At 38.6% G+C, this 22,521-nt stretch overlaps 1 protein-coding gene across 1 annotated transcript in view; it reads right to left on the reverse strand.

Moving 5' to 3' along the window:
• Window positions 1-22,427, reverse strand: part of LOC112690432 — a gene marked incomplete at its 3' end in the record, with an annotated part of 36,889 nt that extends 14,462 nt beyond the window's left edge. Inside the window, exons 1-3 of the mRNA XM_025564443.1 lie at window positions 21,749-22,427; window positions 13,193-13,284; window positions 1,450-1,599 (exon numbers count right to left, since the gene is read on the reverse strand). Of these exons, the coding sequence (XP_025420228.1) occupies window positions 1,450-1,599; window positions 13,193-13,284; window positions 21,749-21,827 (321 nt within the window). The remainder of the gene's footprint in view (window positions 1-1,449; window positions 1,600-13,192; window positions 13,285-21,748) is intronic.
• Window positions 22,428-22,521: the final 94 nt, after the last annotated feature.

Consider the following 22,521-nt stretch of genomic DNA (forward strand, 5'->3'; position numbering starts at 1 on the left):
ATGCATATATATCGGCTACACGCGTATAAATTAAAATATAAAAATACACGGGCGTTAAAAAGCCGGTTCGTACATTTAGGGTAGGTACACATAAGGCGTTAAATACACAATGGTTAATAAATATTATATGCGTACATTTATACGAGCCTTACGCGTAACGCGATCGTTGCGCCGCGGCCACTGGCGGAGTGGTAGCGAAATGGAAATTATGTAAAATAGAACGGGTATACGATAATATAACCGACGTCGGACAGATAACACGGTGGCGGCGGCGGCGGAGAAGCTGTCAATATCGGCCTGCAGATCGATGGGTACTGCCCCGTTTACGTATCGTACACGTAATATATTCATAAAATATTTATTATACGCGTACGGCGTACGTATACACGCGCATCAGTCTATCTTCACTTCAAATGCAAATCACGAAATCCGACGTCAGCTTGATGGATGAGAAGCGGGTCGCGACTGATGGGAGTGCACGTCGCGGCGGTATACCACGAAGACGACGACGAAAACGACGATGGATGACGAATGTGCGCGCGGCCCTGGGATGAACGTTCTTTTCTAATAGGTCCACATTTCAATAATAAGAAGTTCGTATCCTCGCACCGCGCCGTACAATATATACGGTGCACGGTAAAACTATCGATGCCGAAGAGATCCGATAGCAACCATTACCCCTAGCGCACACTTCGATCACGCTGTATTCCAACGAACGCTGTGTATACCTGTGCTGTTATATGTGATGACGCGGAGAAACACGATTTTTTTCGCACGGAAAAATATTAATTTCATAATGGGCGTGTCGGTCGTGCGCATCGCAAAACCGCTATCGATACACGAAATATATATTCTTGTACGCTATTTATCCTTGCAGTGTCGCATCGATAGAAGATGGCATATAACACACTGTGCAACAGAGTACCTACCAATACACATATAAACGGAGGAGTTATTTTTTTGAACCGCATGAACGTTCTGCGCAAAGATCATAACACTATGCGTGTATATTGTACAATTGTCTATACTTTAGTATAGACAATTGTACAATATACACTGCGTATACGTAGTATTCAACAGAGCCGTGACTAGGGTGAGGCGAGCGAGACACTTGCCTTGGGCGTCTGAAACTGGGGGGCACAAAAATATTAAATAATTAACTTATTTTAGGAAATGTTTTTTCTTGTTTTGCCGGAAACCTAATTGCAATTTTTCAGATTTTTCCGAATCGTATTATACATATTAAAAGCTGTGCGAGCGTGGCAACCCTACAACCTAGGGGGCGCATTGATTCAGTTTATGCACTGTGTTTTGTACGAGCATATTGTACCGACGGCGACAATCGAGAACGGATTATTTAAAGGAGTGGTAAAACAAATCGACGAGAATCCGATTGCTGTACGCACACACGGTTTTCTGTGAATAAAAAACAAATCTACGTGTACTCACGGTGCATATGGTGGGCGGCATGGCCATTTGCGGGGGATCCGAAGACGTCCGGGAAGGTCGGATCGGCATCGGAGGTGGTTGCGGCACGATCGGCGGCACGCTGGCTCCAGCCATTTCAGGTCGTAGAAACCATGACGCTACTGAAGCCCACTGAAAACAACAATCGAAAACGCATTCGTTAGTGTCAAACGTTTCGGAAACGATTTTTGTACAACAACATTATTATTGTTATTTTCAAAAGCGACAACACACACGATACCTTATCTGCGTCGCGCTCGAGCAGGTGGTAGAAGTATAACTATAATCGTACTTATAACCGTATATACTATAATTAAGTAATAATATATATATACATGTGTGCGCGCGCGCGCGTACACGCGGCAACCTCTGACACCATAACATCGGTTACAATACACACACACACACTTACTATAACTAGTTTCCGGTTGTTAAAACGACTTTACTCAAACATCGGTTAATTAGTAAAGCACTCGAAGGACACGAGATTCCTTGTTACACACGTACACTGTATCCATGCACAGATTTTAAGTTATAGATTTACATACTATATACGAACGAATATAATTGTATGCCGTAACTTAAAAATCGGCCAAGATCGTCGACAATATTCTAATGATCACAGCAACTGCACTAGTAAATAATATTTGGAGTTTTTTTTTTTTTAATTACAAAAACCATTTGCTTGGAGAATAAATATTATAAGATTGAAATCTTTTTTTTACGGTGAAAGGTGGTGCCGTGATAAACTATATTCTTTATTAGAACATCGTGTTCGTCGTCGCAGTATAAAAACATATAAACTCATATTACTATTTCAGATTCGTAAAACGAAATGGAGTAATTTTATTTTTCGAAATGTAGGAGGTAAATCACATTTCTTTTAATTACCTGAGATATTGGTTGATTATATACCTTGCCTATAACATACTCGTATCATTTAATATAATAATCAAGTTTTTCGACGTTTCATTCAATATACTTCATAGTTAGCATTAAACAATAACTGTAAATTACATATTATTAAATAATTGTAGCAATAAATTCCAATTTGTACAACGGAATGACTGCGATATTAAGTTCTATACATTTTATACATTTTATAATATACACTTATACACGAGGTGAATATAATAACCAACGTCCTTATACTCGGGTGAAGCTTAATAGTGTTTTTACGTGCCATTAACGAGTAATTCTCGCACCGTTTATACGTTTGTATGCTATATACACGTGAACACAATAACAGCACCGCGATAATAGCAATTTATACCGGGACGCTCGGTCGCGGTGAAGGGATGTGGCGAGAGAAACGGTCGAAAGACGAAACGATCGGGCAACCAAAGTATAAAATGTCGCGTGTCCAAGGGGCCTTAAAGGTCAAGCTTGTGGTAGCTCCGGAGTAGCGAGAATAACGAAATAATGACAGCAATAAAAAAATAAATATAAGGGAACGAACGCAGCATATATATTTACCTATACATTGGACACGCGAAAAAGCAAAAGAAACACTATAGTCGCTAGAGGCGATGCGCTTGGCGTGTACGGCCGGAACCATATTACATACTGATGTCATGTGGTGGCCGACGGACGGGGGAAAAGTCTGAGTATTTTTTTTTTTTTTTACAAAGAAGCGTGTCCTTAAATGTCAAGCTTATACGTGTACATAGGGGGGGGAGGGGAAGAAAGAACGTATGTCGTACACGGACAGGATCGCGTGACTCCCGCGAAAAGGAAAAGAAAACGAGGCACCAAGAAACGGTGGAAATTAAAACGTACGTATACCTCGCACCGAATCCTCCGGTTAAAATATACGGTGTACACAACCCGCATTATTTATTCGTTTACAAAATAAAAAAAAAAAATAATAAAAAATAAATAAAAATAAATATATACTGAGCAGACGAGTTTTGTCGCTGGACGTACATGTGTTCAATTGGCTACCGTTCAAAAGAGCTGTGCAAAGAAAACGTAATTCATCGTTATCGTCGAAAACGTATAGCAAATATACGCTCACGCGCCCTAGATCGGTGTTCGATATTACGCTTGGATTTTATATTTACACGCGTATATTTATGTGCGCGTACACGTCGTTTATATAAATATATATATATATACATTATTAATCCCTACTATTCTTTTCGCGTGGCGGTTTTTCGACTATTTATAATCCCTCAGGATCGGAGAATTGCGGTTTTACGACACCCATAAAAGTTTGTGGCAACGACGACCACATGGCGGCGGCGGCGGCGCGCGCGCGCGCGTTCAAATCTATATACGATTATTACTGGAAATATATATGATGCACACATTACCGCGGCCGTGCGCGCGTAACACCGAACAATAATCGACGAGGTCATCCATCCATACGTGTGCGCGCGCGTTTTTCAAAGGGGCACGAATGCGCGCGTAAGAGTTCATCTGGCTAAAAGCTTCTGCCGCCGCTACACGTAGAGCGCACAGTGCCCGGACGCACGACAACGGCCCGAAAAAATGTTCCGAATTAATGAGCGAGAAAAATATTACTGCAACGCCGCGCGGCGTTAATATAATAATAAGCGCACACACGTCCTGATTTATGACCGATCGAGTGAACCGTACGAACCGCGTATTTATCGATGTGTGTTTTACACTCGAATCGAAACGATACACCGTTCGATTCGGACTCGCCGGCAATATAGATCGAACAACGACGCGCCGGGAACGATGTTTCAACGAAATATGTGTCTACTCGGTTTTTATTTTTTTTCCAAAACATTTAATTGAAAACTATTATAACCTACAGCTCGTTTTATTATTAGGACGTACACACACGGTCATCGGTTACACTCGCACACACGTTCAACACGTTCGTCCCACGGTAAAATTTATCGACGCCCCGAAGTCAAAACGTATTTAATATACCTACATAACCCGACTTGAACGGAATAAACGCGAGCGAACGATGAAAAATAAATATTCTTACGCATAGGTATTATACCTGCGCTACGTCGTAATAATAATAATAATATTAATTAACTTTTCGAAGTGACAAACGGCACCGCGATGCGCTGATACTCGAATTTCATTACAATATATATATTACTCGTACAAACAACGAAAGATGAGAAACCGTTTTGGAATCAAAGTAATTATATACACATTCGTACGGTTTTCGGGGGTATGGTGGGCGCGCGATTACCTACCTATGTGAAAAGGTCTTAAATTCAAAGAAGAAACGTGAAAGTAATTATATATATATCCTGTGCTCGCGGAGGGGTTCTGCTGTTCCGAACATAAACACGACTACTACCTACCTATAAATAATGTATATTAATATACGATATTTATTATGAACCTATATCGTGTACGTACATATTGTTAAAAATCGTTTAACCGTTTCGGGTCTCCTCCAAAAACATTGGGATTAATTTATCCAATACATGCGCTCGAAATGTATAGAAAGTTATACATTACAGTTGACCATTCGGATACGTCGTATAAACACTACCCAGTCGATTATAATTGGTATAACAGCTGCGCGTATTCCAACCAAATACACCATATATACTTATTTTTTGATATTATTCTACTTGACGTTCACGTGATTTTCTACGAGATTCATACGAATTACGATGTAGCCGTAGGCAATTATAATATTGTATTACACGGCGACGACGACGACGGCGTATCGCAATGAAATCTGCATACCTGGAGCCGAATATCTTGCGTACGCGCGAGACCGTAACATTATATATTTATACGCGTTTATACATCTTTTATAACGTTATACAGTCGCAACAGGATCGTGTGTAACATAGGCGATACACGTAGATATTGTAATGTAATAATACTATACTCGCGGCAAGCAATGACGGCGGCTTACCTACACACACACACACACCTATAAGTGTACTCGTATATACACGTATACGCAAACACGAAATTATCGGTTATGCGTCCGATGGCAAAAAACTAGTCTGAAATGACTTTTCAACGGGTCGTGCGCGCGACCGATGAGTGAAGGAAAAAAAAACGGAATAAAATTGTATACAATATTACGATAGGCTGCTCTCTGGTCTAACAATATTATCGTTATATGTATGCCAATAGTCGTCGTCGTTGTTTTATTGTTGTCTTCGCGTTAATCTATTATTAAGATCTATGCGCTCGCAGTAGTACGCGGCGCAGCAACGCTGTTAATGGCCGGCAATACCCCCGCGCGCGCGCGTGCACTCGGCTTAAGGTCAACCGTACCCCGAGGAGGCTTCTGCTCGAGTCATCTTGTCATATCTCCGTGCGGTTATTACCGTTTCTAATACTAGTTACCAAGCCCGCGGTCGATCAGTGACAACCGGTTCCCCCCTACACGCGACAGCTTACGGACGAGCAGCGCAAACCCATGTTCTGCGTCACTGAAATTTATTGAAATGTGTTCAGCCACTAACGGCAACACTAACCGAATAATAATTCGTTGTTCTACAGATATATAATAAAATTTTATGTACCGATTAATTTATTTTTCGCGTACATATATTCGTGCGCGTAATAATGAATATGTACAACGTGTAAAATATTTATCAAACATGTACGCGGCGTCCTACGATGCACGTGTTTATTAGAATAGTGACAAGCAGACGGTCGATGGCGACCGTCATCGTTGTTGTTGCGCGGAGGGGAACGACGATCTGTTACCTAGGAAACTAATTAACGGATCTTAACCCTATCATTTTACTTTGCTCTTCATGAATATTTAAAAACGAGCCACCACCACCGCGTATAGCTTCTTATTCTCGTTGTCTGGAGGGTGCGTGCCGCGCACTCTGCAGCAGTGACGACGCGACGAAGTCTCAATTATTATTAGTCAAAAGAGAGCCGTCTCTCGCCCGTCTTAGACGCAACGCATATATATATACGTACAATGGCGAAATCGATACTTTGCGAGCTCCCTCTACGCTGCAGCGGTGTGCGCCGCGTATACATAGTGAATGTGTACAAGTAAAACGAAAAATAACGAACAGAGGTGGGACGTTATAAATGATCGAAAAAAGAGGGGGCGTCGTCATTCATATACATGACGTATATATTGCTCGTTGATATAAAAAAAAATGTGCACCCTTTCCACCAGCAGCAGCAGAAGCAGTAGCAGCTGCGTACGGTTCCGAGTCTTTTTTTTTTTTTTTTTGTGTACACGCGTCAGCCATGCGTAAAATTCTTCAAAATGCTAATATTGGAAAATGCACGGGAAGCCCGGGGAACAAAAAGATCATAACGCCCCGACGACGGTCCTTTTAACCCCTTTTTTCCTTCAAAACCAACACAAAAGGAGGCTGTACCCCAGCAGGGTCGGAGCATCATCGATTCTAATTGGCCGGTAGACGACATTTGCCTCCTGCCGCTGCTCGTTATAGGGCGCGCGGGTTAAATGCGTATAATAATAATAATAATAATAATAATAATAATAATAATGAAAATAATGATAAAAAAATATAGGGCCGGACCAAAAGTTCAGGATTATTTATACCACGTACAGTGGTAGGGGGTGATGGTCTCCGGCTCTATTAATTAAATCGTACACACGTATACGTATATCATAGCAACTATACATTATTATTATTAAACTTTTTAAAACATAACGCACGCGCGATTTCATTAAATCCGTATGTACTGCCGTCGTCGGGTTAATCCGGCGATCAAACAATGCACCGAAATGGATCCTCTGCACGTGCGCGCTCGCGCACGCACAAATATTGAACATTATATTACCGTTGTTGTCTGAGTATATTTATACAATGAGGCGATTGAATTAAATCGGACGAATACATAACATACATAGAAGTTCCACTGATAATCTCTCAATAAAACGATAAAATCTCCAAGAAATATTACGGATGTCATGTACAATTATCACGGAAAAGACCTAGTGGCGTCACACTATCCATATGGGTTTCACACGGTGGTCAACAATTTATATTTAGTACATTTTACATTTTTAATTTTTTTCATATAATATAGTGCATACGTGGGGGGGGATTGCTTAATCATTTGTTAATCTACAGCTGATAAAAAGCTGAACCCAATATCTAGGATTTTTATCTTCTGCGTTCGCGAAGTACACACAAGACTCGAACAATATAACATGCAAATGATATACTTCCATACACCATGATCAAGTCATTTGACTTGATACTACTACGTACAATGACGACGAACTATAACCGCAAACCATCCTCCTTTTTGTACTCGGAGGAATATTCTAAAAGTATCACAATCGGTTATTCCAGAACTTACTGTTTCTCAAACTTTCTAGGGACTAATAGACTTGTGGTCATTTGAGGCGTGGACCGTATGAAATCAATACACTGTTTGAATGTATATCTTACTGTTGCGTGATTTTTAGCCAGGACCGACCACGTAAACGCGTTTGAGGCACCAACATTTCATGGCAACAAAACATATGTAATCATTAACTGAAAACGATGTATTTTCATCGGTGGAGCCACGGAGTCTATTCTCGGTGACACACAATGTCGCTCGAGTAAAACGAGCATAAGAAAAAACATGTGTTATACATACACGGTAATCAATACAGTAATATAATATAGTAACAAACTTCCAAAAGTTTACCTGTATTATGTATAAACCCCAATAGCGTATATGTTATACATATATATTTTCCGTAACATTTCAATGGTATACCTAAAAGATCAATAAATATTTTTAAATGCAATGGGATCAGTGCAATATTATAATTTTATTTATAATCGATAAGACGCTGTGTGAGCTTACTTTAAAACGAATTTCCGCATACTCGTAGTTTTGTTTTACTTTAAGTGTTAATGACAAACACTATATTACAAAATATGTACAATAAAGATATTATAAATCATATTAAATCTACATTTATCACACATAAATTTCTATATAACTTCAATGATTATCGTGTGCGTGCTATTTTATTTTTATTTTTAGTATATGAAAATGAAAATGTATAAAGACCAACAAATGGAGAACGGAGGAGGAAACATAAAATAGGACATAGCCAATATATAATGTCTCAAATATTATTTTATGCGCATACACACACACATATGAATATATACAATACACAATTTATGCATATTACAATACGTTAATTAAACTATTATACACATAAATATGCTATGCAGGTACGTACAGGGAACGTTAGATTGCGAAAAATAGCCACCAGATTGTAATTACCGAAATGTCAGCACGCGCGCATTTATTTCAACATCTTGAGTCGCGACCAAACAGCATTATGTTATAGTGTTTCAGTGTATACTTGTATTTTGACAATGCAATTGCCATTAAACACACTCGATTATAATATTTTCGTTCAACTCTTCTGTGTGCATACAAAGAAAACGTCCAAAAAGAAATTTGGCATCCGGCAAATGAGTTTCGTGTAAAACAAATGTTTTCTTAAAGAAAACACGACCTTGGTCACGATATTTCTGATCGAAAAACATTGTACAGCTGTGGACACGTAAAAAAAAAATAAAACGAAATGAAACTCAAGGTCGATGATATTGTGATCAGACTAAAAATATTTCAGTTGAAAAAAAAAAAACTGTCATCGGTTTTTAACGTATCGATTTTTCGGCCTCCACGCGCGTTCTTATTACACATGGTACAAGCGCAACTACTACCGTGTGTACGACGGTGGAATCGTGTGATGTCTTCATACGTAAACGTACACACGATTCTGTCGCGCACACAATGTGATTCTGACAATCCGTTATCGTCCATTGTGCGACAGTAAAAAAAAAACCGACGAAAAGAAGGGAAAACATCACGTTGAAACGCAGCAGGTATTCCACGAGGACGCATGTAAACACGACGACGGCGCGCGGCAACGCTAATCGTGTACACCATAATATTATACAGCACCTACATTTATGTAAACGTATATACCACGAGGGTGAACATTTATTCGTATTTATTATACGTTATTGCTTTTAAACGGTCATCATAAGTGTATTAAAATATCGCGACGGTCGTGTAATAACGAAGTAAATTGTACACGTAAGTATGGACGAATTTATGTTTAAACGTATAAAATGAAAACATAATACTCGCGCGCGCCTATAATTTAAAAAACCGAAATTATAAATCGTTTGCGTATACCTAATAGGCTATAAAGACAATGAAGGATTTCGATACGATCTCCGTTGGGATTCTTTTTTTATGATTATTATATTGCGGAGAACCGTGAAAAAAGAGGGCAGCTATTATATTATTATATTGTGTCGTCGTCGTCATCTTTACGTGTGACGGGTGGACGAGAGAGGTATTTATTATATTATTATACTTCGGCGTATACCGCTCTTATAAACGTATACGTACATAAATACACACCGTCCGCGGCAGCAGAACAGTTTACAAGTGTGCGGCGGCGGATAATATTCCAGAAAAGACAACGTCGTTTGCGCGGTATAATTTTAGGGTATTAAAAAAAAAAAACCGTTTTACACGCAGAGACCTTCCCAAAATTACCCGCATATTTATATATATGCGTACACTACACTACCCGAGGCAATACTACCCTAACCGGAGAACGAGATACGCGAGTACGTCTACTAATAATAATAATAGTAATAATATTACATTTAAAGACCCGTGTAGCCGTGTAATATACATTTAAATCGCATTGATTTGATTAGTGGGAGGTGGCGAAATTACACGGTTGTTGGGTGCGTGTGCGTGTCTCTCTCGTTCGGACCTACATACACGTGTATACGTGTAAACTAATTCTTCGGGCTGCCATGCGGTATCGTCGTTTTACTGCACACACACGACACACGGCGGTCGGGGGGTGGGGGGGACCTTGGCTGGAAAATAATAATAATGAAATACCGAGATGATTTTAGGAGTTTATAAAATAAAAATAAAAACCGTTTACGGACATACCCCTCCAGAGAGAGACAGAGACCGCCTCTTCCTCGTGTGTGTGTGTGTGCGTGTAATTATACCGACGGTGGAAGAAACGTTTAATTTGTATACATATATAGACGAGAGAGAAAAAAAAGAAAAAAAAGATCGTGACATAGAGGACGGGCGACCGGTTTTCCGTACCAGCCCGTGTGTTATTGCTTCCTCCCCTCGATAGTAATGTGTACCCCCCCCACGGGGAACACTGCGGACGGACGGAATCGTTTCAAAAGATTCGTTTTCCCCGACGCGAGACGACCTCGTGTACATTGTAATATTACGTATTCGTGACTTGACGACGACGACACCAGACCGTGCATATGGTTGCGAGTGCGAGCGCGCGCGCCGGAGAGCACAAGCGTTTATAGACAGGTTGTCGTGCCGCCTGCGATGTCGTGACCAGCGCCCATTACACGTAAACATATCCGAAACGTGTGTACCGCCGCCGCTGCCGCCGACATCCGAACGATGTGCATCGATCGTAGCAAGTTGACGACGACGACGCCCACGACACCCGGATACGGAGTCCATTAATACGCAACGAATTTCATCATCCCTCGTGTTACCCCCGTGTGTACCCCTCGACGCCGACGACCACGAACACCCCAACCACGACGGACTCTCACGTACATATAAAAGATAATATATATATATATATATATATATATATATATATATATACATATGTCATAGGCGTGTCTAAAATTTTTTTCGCGGGTATGGCCAATAAAATTTTTCATTAGGAAAATTGAAATTTTCATTTAGGATACGAAGACAAGGAGTGACGTATACACAATACACTACCTAGAGAACGTACATGTTTAGTAATGTTATAGTATGTTAGCTACTGTAGTAGCTATATATATATATATATATAGCTAGTAAATAATATACTGATTTCCTTCAAAAAGGTCTATAACATAACAAACAATTACACAGGTACTAATAGTTATGGATATTATATAATAAACATTATTCCTTAGTTTTTGTCAGACATATTATATGAATAATTATATTATGTGAAAATATTTATTATTTAGTTCTGTTTTATTTAATCATTATTTTTACTTTTTAGTAATTATTTTTAATGATTTAACCATACATTTAAAACGGAACTAGATTATTTAAAACGGAACTAGATTTTACAGGTCTGGCCATTGCAAACACGCATATCATATATGTCAGGGGCGGTCAAACGGTCGATCGCGGACGATTTCAGAGTCGATCATGTTAGAATTTATTTTTAGACCACGTGCACGAAAATTAATCGTGGTGATTATGGACAAACACCGATAAGGATAATGTTTATTCTGTTTACATGTTTTACATTTCTTGTACATCATGTTTGTAGTTACTTTTTTCCGATCTTAAAATAATTTAGGAAAACTAAAATTACCAGAAAAGTTGTTGTTTACTTAAACCAAGGTTGGTAATATACACGTTTTTTTTTTTTTAAATTCAATCTTAAAAATTCTTTCTATTTTAGATTTCAGTATTACAGTATATGAATTATTATGAACATTTACAAAAAAAACTACTTAAAAATTAATAAACGCGCGGTCACAATGGGTTTTGTACAATTCTGGACCGAATATACAATATATAAAAATAAATGGTGATGGGTCTAAATGGCCCCGAATAAGCAGATAATAATAATGAACAATGTGCAAGAGGCGCTTATGGAGGGATACGCGTTAATATGTATCTTCGTGTGATTTCATATTGCTGATATCCCCTTTCAGTCGTCATGTACGATCTATATTTTATGTAGCTTTATACCATTAAATATTCAAGTGCAGTCATGGGTGAAGTGTATTGTACACATGTATGTTGTTACCTGCGTTAAAAATAAATATGTATTTTGAAGAATGTTCAAATCATATGTATCACAAACTACGTACACGTAATTTTTATCAATAACTAAATTAATCCAACACAATATACATTGTGCACAAACCATAAAACCTATTTTTATAAAGCATAAATACTAACTTCAACGTATAAATCCAAATTCTTATACACGTACACATATAATACTAAATATTGACAGAAACTATTCTAATAGACTCTACGAAAATTAAATAAAAACATCTTTTTAGCAACATGTCTAAAAAATAAATCCTACAAACGCGTGCAACGCACATCATGATGACCGAACAAATCATACTGCTGATACATTTATGATGTATAGAAAAATATTCATATAATATTTCATAAACTATAAATATTTTATCGTGGATTTGATGAAAAAATAAAACAATTCCATTATAGGGGAAAAAAATGAAAATGAAAAATTTATCGACGGTAAATTACTCCACCCCAATAACAATTACCATACCGGCAGCCCGGTAATACATACATTACGTGTATCGTAAAATTGACCATATATTCGGTACAAAAGAAAATAAAAAAAAATCATAATTCGACACGAAATCAACCATTATTTCAGAGTAACATAAACTTACGTACACGTATATAACATATAACGGAGTGGTGCCCCGGTGGCCGAGCATATTTATACGTATGAACAATATAAAAAGGGCCGATGTCGCGCGTGACAGACACCTTAACTATAGGTTCCCGTTGGACTACGGGACCGGTGATTAACATTAATACCGAGCGCACCACACCCCAGTAGGATCGTCGGGGTGAGAGTTTGGACGGCGAACGGGGGATGAGGTAGACTCAAAGCTACGGTGTATGCATACATTATGTTAACAAATATCCATATATGGTACGTATATCGTATACGTGTACGTGTGTACTACAAGCATATTTATACGGAATGTCTTACCACCTCCATCATGAGTCCGGCACTGGCGGCGCTCGGCGATTGGTCTTCTGGACGGCGCATGCGTAGCGGCGCGCCGATCACTCTGCCATTACCTGTGAACAAAAACGACAACGGTAAAACAAAAAAAAAAAAAAAAAAAAAAAAAACGAAAAATACTCGTTAACGTATTACACGTATTACGTTATATCGTTTCGCGCGTTCAAGCGTGCCGCGGGTGTAGTAAACAATTGTATTATTATTTTTAGTTTTCGGGGCACAAGTGCACCACCTCGAACGTATTACAATACGATCCTTATGATCGCACGGCAACAAACATTAGTGTACTACGGGGGTGTACGGCATGGCGAAAATGACTGTTAAAATTGCGATTCCGATAACGGTCGGGAAACCGCAATCGTAATATTAAATAAATCGAAACGTTCATGGCACCACCGCAATACACTTGATGTGTACGCGTACGCGTAAAAGTCTTCGTCTCAATCAAAGAACATCAACACATAAACCATAATATATACGTGTAAAAATGCGTTTGCACGCGGCATGTGGCGTCAGACGGAACAGATTACGCGTGCGTCGATTTATATTATTATTAGTTTTACGGTTTTTTTTTCTCTTCTTTTATCGTTTCGCCAGTGATTGATGAGGTGTGTCGTTTTAATTAGAGACGCAATAATATCGCGTTGTTGTTTATTATAATATACGTGCGTATACTATAATACACGTGTGTGTAATGAAATTGAACGAGTACATAAAATCGTTTTCGTAGGTCCATACAGATCGATATAAAATTGCAATAGAAAAAAATAAATAAAAGTGCTACCGTCTGTGATTTTATTACTATTATTATTTTTTTAAGACGTTTCTAATGATATCATACCACAGCATATCATCAGTTTTATCGTCTTATCGCCAAGTTTAGTTAATACCGTACAACAAAAGTGATTATTATTATTTTAAGCATGTCTTCTGTTGTTTTTATTCTTTTTATTATCTGACGCTTCATATATCTTGCTGGCTCTTAAATTATTTTCCCAATTAATCGACCGTCCTATTATTAAATGATCCTATTATTACTCTAAGCGTAGACTAAAAAAAAATCCACCCCGATTTATTTTACTTTTTTTTTTACAATGATTTGAAAATAATACACCTAAGATCGCAAACAAACGTCCGACAAAAAAGGTAAATCATAAACTATAGTATATAATTATTGATTTCATTCAACGGTACGTGTATCTAAAGCATCAGATTCAACGGGAAATTAAAGTGTTCACAAAATCGTATAGTATTTTTTTTATATACAAAGACATACATTTTCACACAATTCAATAAGAAACCATGTATATTTAAAATATCGAAAAAACGTAACACACAATCTGTATCAATATGTCTTTAAGATATAAGAAACAACCATATACAATGCAAAATTCTTAAAACTGATGTATATATACACGTTATATATACTTATTTACTTCACTTTTTATAAAACATTTAATACGTTTGTTTTAAAAAGTTATACTATAAGATTTTTGAATAATTCATTTTAAATTGAACACCAGTTTTCGTACGCGAGGTACGAACTCAAATTATCAGATACGAGGAGCTTAAATTAGTAATATTCCGTACCTTAATAAATACACACGTGTGTGAGAGGGGTGGTTCTTATAAAAAGTATTAACTTCACACGTGATAAGTAGCAGTATACATTTTTATACGGCGAAATGTAAAAAAAAACTTGGTTCACTAAATACTTTCTACAATATGGTCGTTTTAAATAACTGTTTACGTTCTGTAAATATATCAATTTTAATATAATACAGACGGTTGAGATCAGGGCTGACGAGAGGATGGAGCAGGGAGGGCTAGAGCCCCGGGGTCCGTACGTCCGAGAGGGCCCGTCATTTTCGTTTTTTATACAATATTTTTATTGAACTAAAATATGTACAAGTATTAAGTATATCTGAGTCAAACAAGTGCGAGTAAAGAGGACCCCGGGGCACTCAAAAGTTCTCGCCGGCCCTGATTGTGATATTAAGTCAAATTCATACACCAAGGTATGTATGGTAAAATTAAAAAAAATAATTCAACTAACATTACACTATTATTTATTACTTCTTGCGTTATACATGTATTGTCGCGATAATTGTACCCAAACTTTTACCATCACGGAACCCTTAGAAAATAGTTTGTGTTTCGTGGAACCTAATTTTGTCTCGAACTCAGACTCAACCCCAATTTTTTAATAATTCATTAAAAAAACAATACTCCAAACATTTTTTTTAATGAAAGTCCATGATTATTACAATATTACAATTATAACTCTTAATATTTAAATACATGTTGCAGAACATTTGAGATTATTTTACGCAATTCTGAGTTCCCTTGAAACACACTTTGGGAATCACTGACTCTATAACTAGTCTTGAGATAAATTAAGAAATTCCATCATCCATACAGTTATTACTACGGAAAATTATTTATGTAATGAATTGTATCGTAAACTGAGATTTACATTTATTCAATAAATACACATCAAATTTGACACGTCTTCTATTGAACGAACTACTATTAATTGTATAAATAATGAGGGACAATTACAATTCCATGTTCTACAGAAATCCCATCATTATATAATATTGTTACGCTTTAAAAGACCTGAATACACTGAAGTCTATTAATAAAATTAGTCTTGTGTGTCCATTAGTATAGGCATTATTTCTCAACCCAAATCAATATAGTCTTAACAATGTACAATTGATATAGGTACCTGTTAATTCAAATAATTAATCACATTTCATGTAAGACAAATATTTGTTTAGATTTTCATTAAAATTGATAGGCATTGTTTTTTATTTTCCAACCAAGTAAAATTTTTAATATTATTTATGAAAAGATTATCTTGCTTTGTATCTTTATATCACTGGAGGATAAAACATGAGTAACATAATTGTTTTTAATATAGAGCCCCAGTCATCACAATCAAATTAGTAAGTACTAAAATTAATATACAAGTGTAGTTTTAAAAATTATTTCAAATCTACTCACAGGTATTTAATAGTGGTTATAGAGTGTTTAGATACATGCATCCCTTTACTTTAAAATATAAAAAATACAAAATAAAATTCGTAAATCTAAAGGATAAAGTGAACCATTTAAATTTAATTTATTCCATCAATAAAATATAAAATACATAATATATGTGCGTAGTTAAAAATGTGTACCTAGTAAAATATATGTTTTTACTCTGTCATTTACAAAGTCATTCGTCGTTTATGTACATATAAAAGAGCAATCATGAGAACCATGCAATTTATCATAAAATGGTAATTAATTTAAATTGGTTTGTATAATATATATATATATATATATTATATATAAACAAGTATAAATAATTAATTATTCTACGTACAACAATAATCAGATTACTAAAATAATAATTATGTTCAGTTTTTTGTTTAGGTAAATAAATGTCAACATACCATCAATACAAGTAAAAATAAAGTTAGTTTTGCCAAATTTTAAAAGGAACAAAAAAAGTTCAAAGTATCAAAAAATTCGATAAATCAACGATTGGCATATAACAAGAATCTACGGTGTTAAGAAATTAAATTCATATTTCATTTTGAATGTTCATAAACTGTTATATGGAGTAAATATATTTAAATTAGTAAAAAATAATAAAATGTAAAAAAAAAGAGAACATATGATTAAGTTCTGGTTAAGGTTGAAATAATTTTGTTATTCAAATTAAGAAACACCTATAATGACATAAAATAAGAGTTGTATAATATAAAAAAAAAGAGGTAATTACTATGTAACATGTATAAATGGACGATTAATCACGATAGATGGTGCGGATTATTCACTTTGAAGCGTTCTACTTATTTTATCATGAGACGAAACGCCTATGGCTCAAGTTTAAATTTTTAGGTTTATATAATTATATATATGTAAGTACATTATAGTACTCTATCTTCGAAATGGGTACAAAAAAAAAAAAAAAATAACGTTAAAAATGAACGCGACCTTCGTACACATCGGAGGGGCATCATAGTAATATCACCGTGTCAATATTAGATATAAGGTCTAGTTTTTGGAGTACACACACACACGCGCGCGCGCGCGCGTACACTCAAACTTGTATGTAATAACCCTCTTAATTTCGACGAAGCAGCTGTCGTCTTTTGTAAACAATGTACCATTGTTGCGAGAACCGACGGGACCAGTTGTCCGTCGTCATCATCCCCCGATCCCGGATCGAGGGAAAAATATCGAATTAGAAAAAAAAATAATTGTATTGTATAATCGCAGAGCAAACAAAGTTTTCGATTCGTCGTGTCACGCGGGGGCATACGCGTCCTACATTACGCGTGTAATGCGCATCGTGTAACGTTATTATTGTTACCGCGTACACAGGGTGCGTACGTACGTAACTAACACGGAGAGGAGACAATTTTGCGTCATCCCTCCGACCCCGTGTGTAACACGGCAATGATGGCGGCGAAAAATCCATACTCACCACCACCACCACTACCACCGTCGTCGCTGTTGCTGCAGTTGGTCCACGAAGCGGGCGGCGCGTAGGGCGTGCGCCCCCTCTTACTCCCCCCGACGACGACGACCGCCGAGACGTGCGCGTTCGAAGGGGTACACGACGACGATCGCAGTGCTACCCGTCCGTACCACCGGTGTCGAAGGGGCGGGCGGAAGGGACGGCGGCGGTGACGACTACGACGACGCGACGGAGGCGTTGTCCGGCAAAGTGGGTCAATCGATCGAACACCGGGCAACGGTGGCGGTGGCGGCGCTAGCGTGTAACGTCGGGCGGCCGGTTCGGCGCGTATGTGTGCGGTGGGTGTGGGATGGCTCCTCGAGCCGGTGTGGGTGACGGGACACGGCGACGGTGACGACGACGACACGGAAAAGGTGGAAACGCGCGCGCTCGACGCGATCCGTTATGCCCAGTGCGCGTGTGCGTGCGGCGCGCTCGGCGGTGGCGACGACAGGACGGTTACCGAAGTGTCGCCCGGCGAACAGGACGGTACTGTCCGCGCGTGCCCAGGTACGCGTTATGTCTCCGCCGAGCCGATTCGCATGCGCGCGCGACCCCGCTCTCTCGTCCCGGAGAACACCGCGGCGGCGGTGGACGTCCCGCGGATCGGACCCCTCCCACGGGCACGACGACAACGCGACAACCTTCGGCTCGCTACGATGAGGGGATGGGGAGGGTGAAGAGAGGGAGGGACCGGAACCGGTGGCCGGACGGAGGGGGGTCGCGGCGCATCCGAACCGCGCCGCCGGCTCCGCCCACTGTCGCGCGACACCCGGGGACGACGTCGCGCGTTGTCATTGCTCTGTGCACGCGACACCGACCGTCCTCCCCCTATTTTTATTTCTATCCGATACATGTACCCGCCCGCGCCCGTACTCGCTACTCGCACGTGTATTCACAACGTACCGCACAACCGCGACCCCGGGAAATCAGGTACTCGTCGCTTGCAGGGGGGGGAGGGGTTCACGATTACGGGAAAACTATTGGGTTCGCAAAACCCTTCTGCCGCGTATGCTATACAAATAAGAATCGAATTCATAGGAACGTGCGCCTAGGATCGTGCGAAGTTTTCCGAACAGGAGTTGACGATTATTAAACCGTATGTAAAGTGCGCGCGCGTTCAACGTTCGTTGCATAGGTTTTCGACTAACGTCCGTACGAATCAAAAGTCCGCAACAATAAACTCAATAACGTGTTGGGTTCAAATTCTCGAACCACGGGTTATCTTGTTACATTCGTGTTGCTCGAATTGATTTCATACCATATGAATGATAACTCAACGCATTCGAAAAAGTTTTCACAGTGAAAACCGTTTTATTAAACACGTCCCCCGTAACAATGTTGAATATCTTATTACCTATCATTATTTTTAGACACATTATTAGATCACAGTAGAATTTCATATGCTTTCATCAGACGAAAACATTTAAAAACTGCAAATCAAACGCACTTAATATTTTTAGAAAATGTACATGAAAAACAAACGGAAATCAAAACAATCTTAAAAATATGTAAAATTTTTTAGTAATGTCATAAATCTTCTTATTTTTATATATAAAATGAATCCTATGATCCGTATAGAAACTTCAAGTTATAAAATATTATATTACTAATTGTATGAATAACAACGATAACAACACAACATACCAATGTTTTAATTTTTGGTGTAAAATAAATATGTCAAAATTAATTAACGTAAAACAAATAAATATTCTTCCCAAAAATAATAGAATTAAAACATTATAAATTACAATCGTCAGTAGAGCATTATTTTTTGTGATTAATATGAGTATGTTAAGACTAAGTATCAATGTTCAAGTTCAAATTAGGTAAATAAAAAAGAAAATAGATGTACATATATTTATTTGAATTTATACATTTTTTGAATTTAATTAAATTTGTAAAAGCTGCATTAGAATATTTCCCAATTTTCCACACATTTTATTTGTAATTTTTATTTTCCCATTTTTAAACATGTCTCATAAATCGTAACATCACACACAAATACGCGATATTTAAATATATATTAAATAATATTTATTTTTTTTATTTAATATTGTATACTATTATTAAGCTACATCACAACTATTATTAGACAAACCCCCACGGGGCGTAGTAGTCTCTCGTTGAATATTCCACGAAGTTGTCCTTAAAATATTATTCATGCGAACAATACCCGAGGTGCATGATAAGAACGTGCACGGTAAACTTGTGTACAATAATACACGTGCGGATATCTATTTATATCACGGGTCCACAAACTCCTCAACTGTTTCACAAGGGCTCGTTTAGCCATAAAAAATTTTATACAGCAATAATTGTTGTTTATCGGTATTTAAAACCGACCCCGTTAAATCAAATATAATTCATCGATACGAGTACAAATATTAAAATCCCGATAAAAAAAATATAATTGTTTAATTTTAGCTAATACGCATTCCAGGTATTACCCGGCCAGGTACAATGTATGTATTGATACAACGTTAAAAATAGATTATCTCGTTATGAGTTTTCTCCTGTAAACAAATCATGTGTAACATCTTCATGTTTTCATAGAACACAAACAAATAAAACTTAACATTAAATATTTTTTAGGGTTGCTTAAAAAAGGCTCTGTGGCTGAGAAAAGTTTGAGAATCGTTGATTTATACAACTCGCTTTTTTTGGCATAATTCGTATACCAAACACGAGGTAATAAACTCGAATATAATATTGTACGTTGATCACTCTTCGCGTTAGAATTTTTTTATAACAATTATTATCGCGTTTGCCTGTGAACAACGGTTCTCATGTTCATTTAGCGACCAAGAACTAGGAGTTCAGACTTGTACGTATTGTAAACGCATGTTTTCTGGTTAGACCGTTAATAAATTCTCGAAACAATATTTTTAGATAATTTTAAAAGATAAAACATGATTTATAAAAATTAAAAGCACATATACGGTTGAAATAACGTTTCATATACAACATATTAATAGAAATATATTTAAATAATTATAATAAATTGATCGTGCACAAAACAAAATTAATACATTAATATTATTCAGGTGTGTATACTTTGAAAAATTAAATATTATTAAATCTTTATTATAAATTATTAAAAAGCGAGTAAAAAAAATAAAAATATTTTGTCGTTTCATTCGACGAGTTATGATATTAATAATTCGTAATAAAAGTTGAACATTTTATTCGTTTTATTAACCGCGGGAACGATGTGTAAACACGTTATACTGGTACATCAAAATACGTGTACAACACGATGTCACAGCAATAGTGAACGATAGGGGTACGTAATACCTATTTATATACGGAAAAATGTAAGAACTATATCTCGAGTTCTACATTTCGTTATCGCGTACGATAGTATCGGAAATATTGTTAACCCGACCGTATAAAACAGTGTGATGTTCATCGAATGTCAGAAAAAACGTCTTCTATATTTAGTTAATGGTTTTAAAACGTACGGATTTCATGAAAACCAAACGTGGTACTAATAGAACGAATCGTTCCGTCAAAAGCACACGGAACGATAATTGATATTTTAAACGGGAGAGATAATGCGACCGAGAATTTTCGAAAAAACCGTAGACCCGGACAACGGATATCCGTACCCATATAACACCGATCGTCCCATACGTGAAATTCGTGGTCGCGAACGGTCATTGTTGCAGAGAAGAAGTTTTTCGGGTCACCGGAACGAAAAGCTGTATGCTAACACCGCCGTCGGTCGACACGTCGATAAACCGATGGCTGAAACACGAGGTGTACCCGACGTGCACGTTTTAACGATACGTTTGCACCGGGTGGACTCGGCCATCGGGTCGATCGTTCCGGCCGCGCGTCCAAAACCTTGCACGTGAAAATCACACCTGTGCCGGGGGCCGCGTAACGTGTCCCATAAACGGATTACATGACGCACCGGTTTTTCGATCCCGCGGTCGCCGACGACGCGTATTACAAACTTATTATTTACTGACTGTGCACACTGTGCAGGTACTACTGACCGGTGTTGAACAAGGATTCAGTGGTCCGATGAACGTGGTCGGCTGGAGCGATTCCCGTGGCGGCTCCGTGTATAACCATCAAACAGTCGAGATCGGAACAGACGCGCGCGCGAAACCCGACTGCCTCTCCTCGGACGGACACGCGTTACGGCCGCAAAACCCTCGCGATCCCGTCGACGGTGGTCGTCACACAGCACACGCGCGCGTACACATGAATTATACGTGTACGCGTATTATGCGCGTACGTAAACGGTCCGGGAAACGTCGCACTCCGGTGGGCGGGGAGGGGTTTCGCGAACGACGGAGGGTTACGAAAGAGAAAAAAAAAATTTACGCGAAAACCGAAAATATAAAAAAAACGCACCGTTCGCTGCGAGCCCAATCGACACGAACGACGTGAGAACGCGATCGTTTTTTGTCGCGCGGTGCGACGCACGTTTCGAGGGCTAAGACGAAAAAAAAAAAAAAAAAAAACCGATTTGAACGCGACGACGATGCGACGCGGCGACGATGACGACAACGACGACGACGGTGTAACGACGTGCGGCCGAACACAACAGACCGCGTACTGAAACGGTGTGTGACTGCTGCGCGCGGCTGACGGCGGTGGCGGCGGCGGCGAACTGCTGCTGCTGCTGCTGCTGACACACAAACACACACGGGCGCGCGCGCAAACGAACGCGAGGACGTCGTCGTGCGGGCGGGCGGTACGCGGTGACGAGATGACGATGCGGCCGCCGCGCGTGTGTCGTGCGGTGTCGTCGTAGCGGCGG

Source organism: Sipha flava, unplaced genomic scaffold (assembly GCF_003268045.1).
Source record: "Sipha flava isolate LNK unplaced genomic scaffold, YSA_version1 50329_pilon_pilon, whole genome shotgun sequence".
NCBI lineage: Eukaryota > Metazoa > Arthropoda > Insecta > Hemiptera > Aphididae > Sipha > Sipha flava.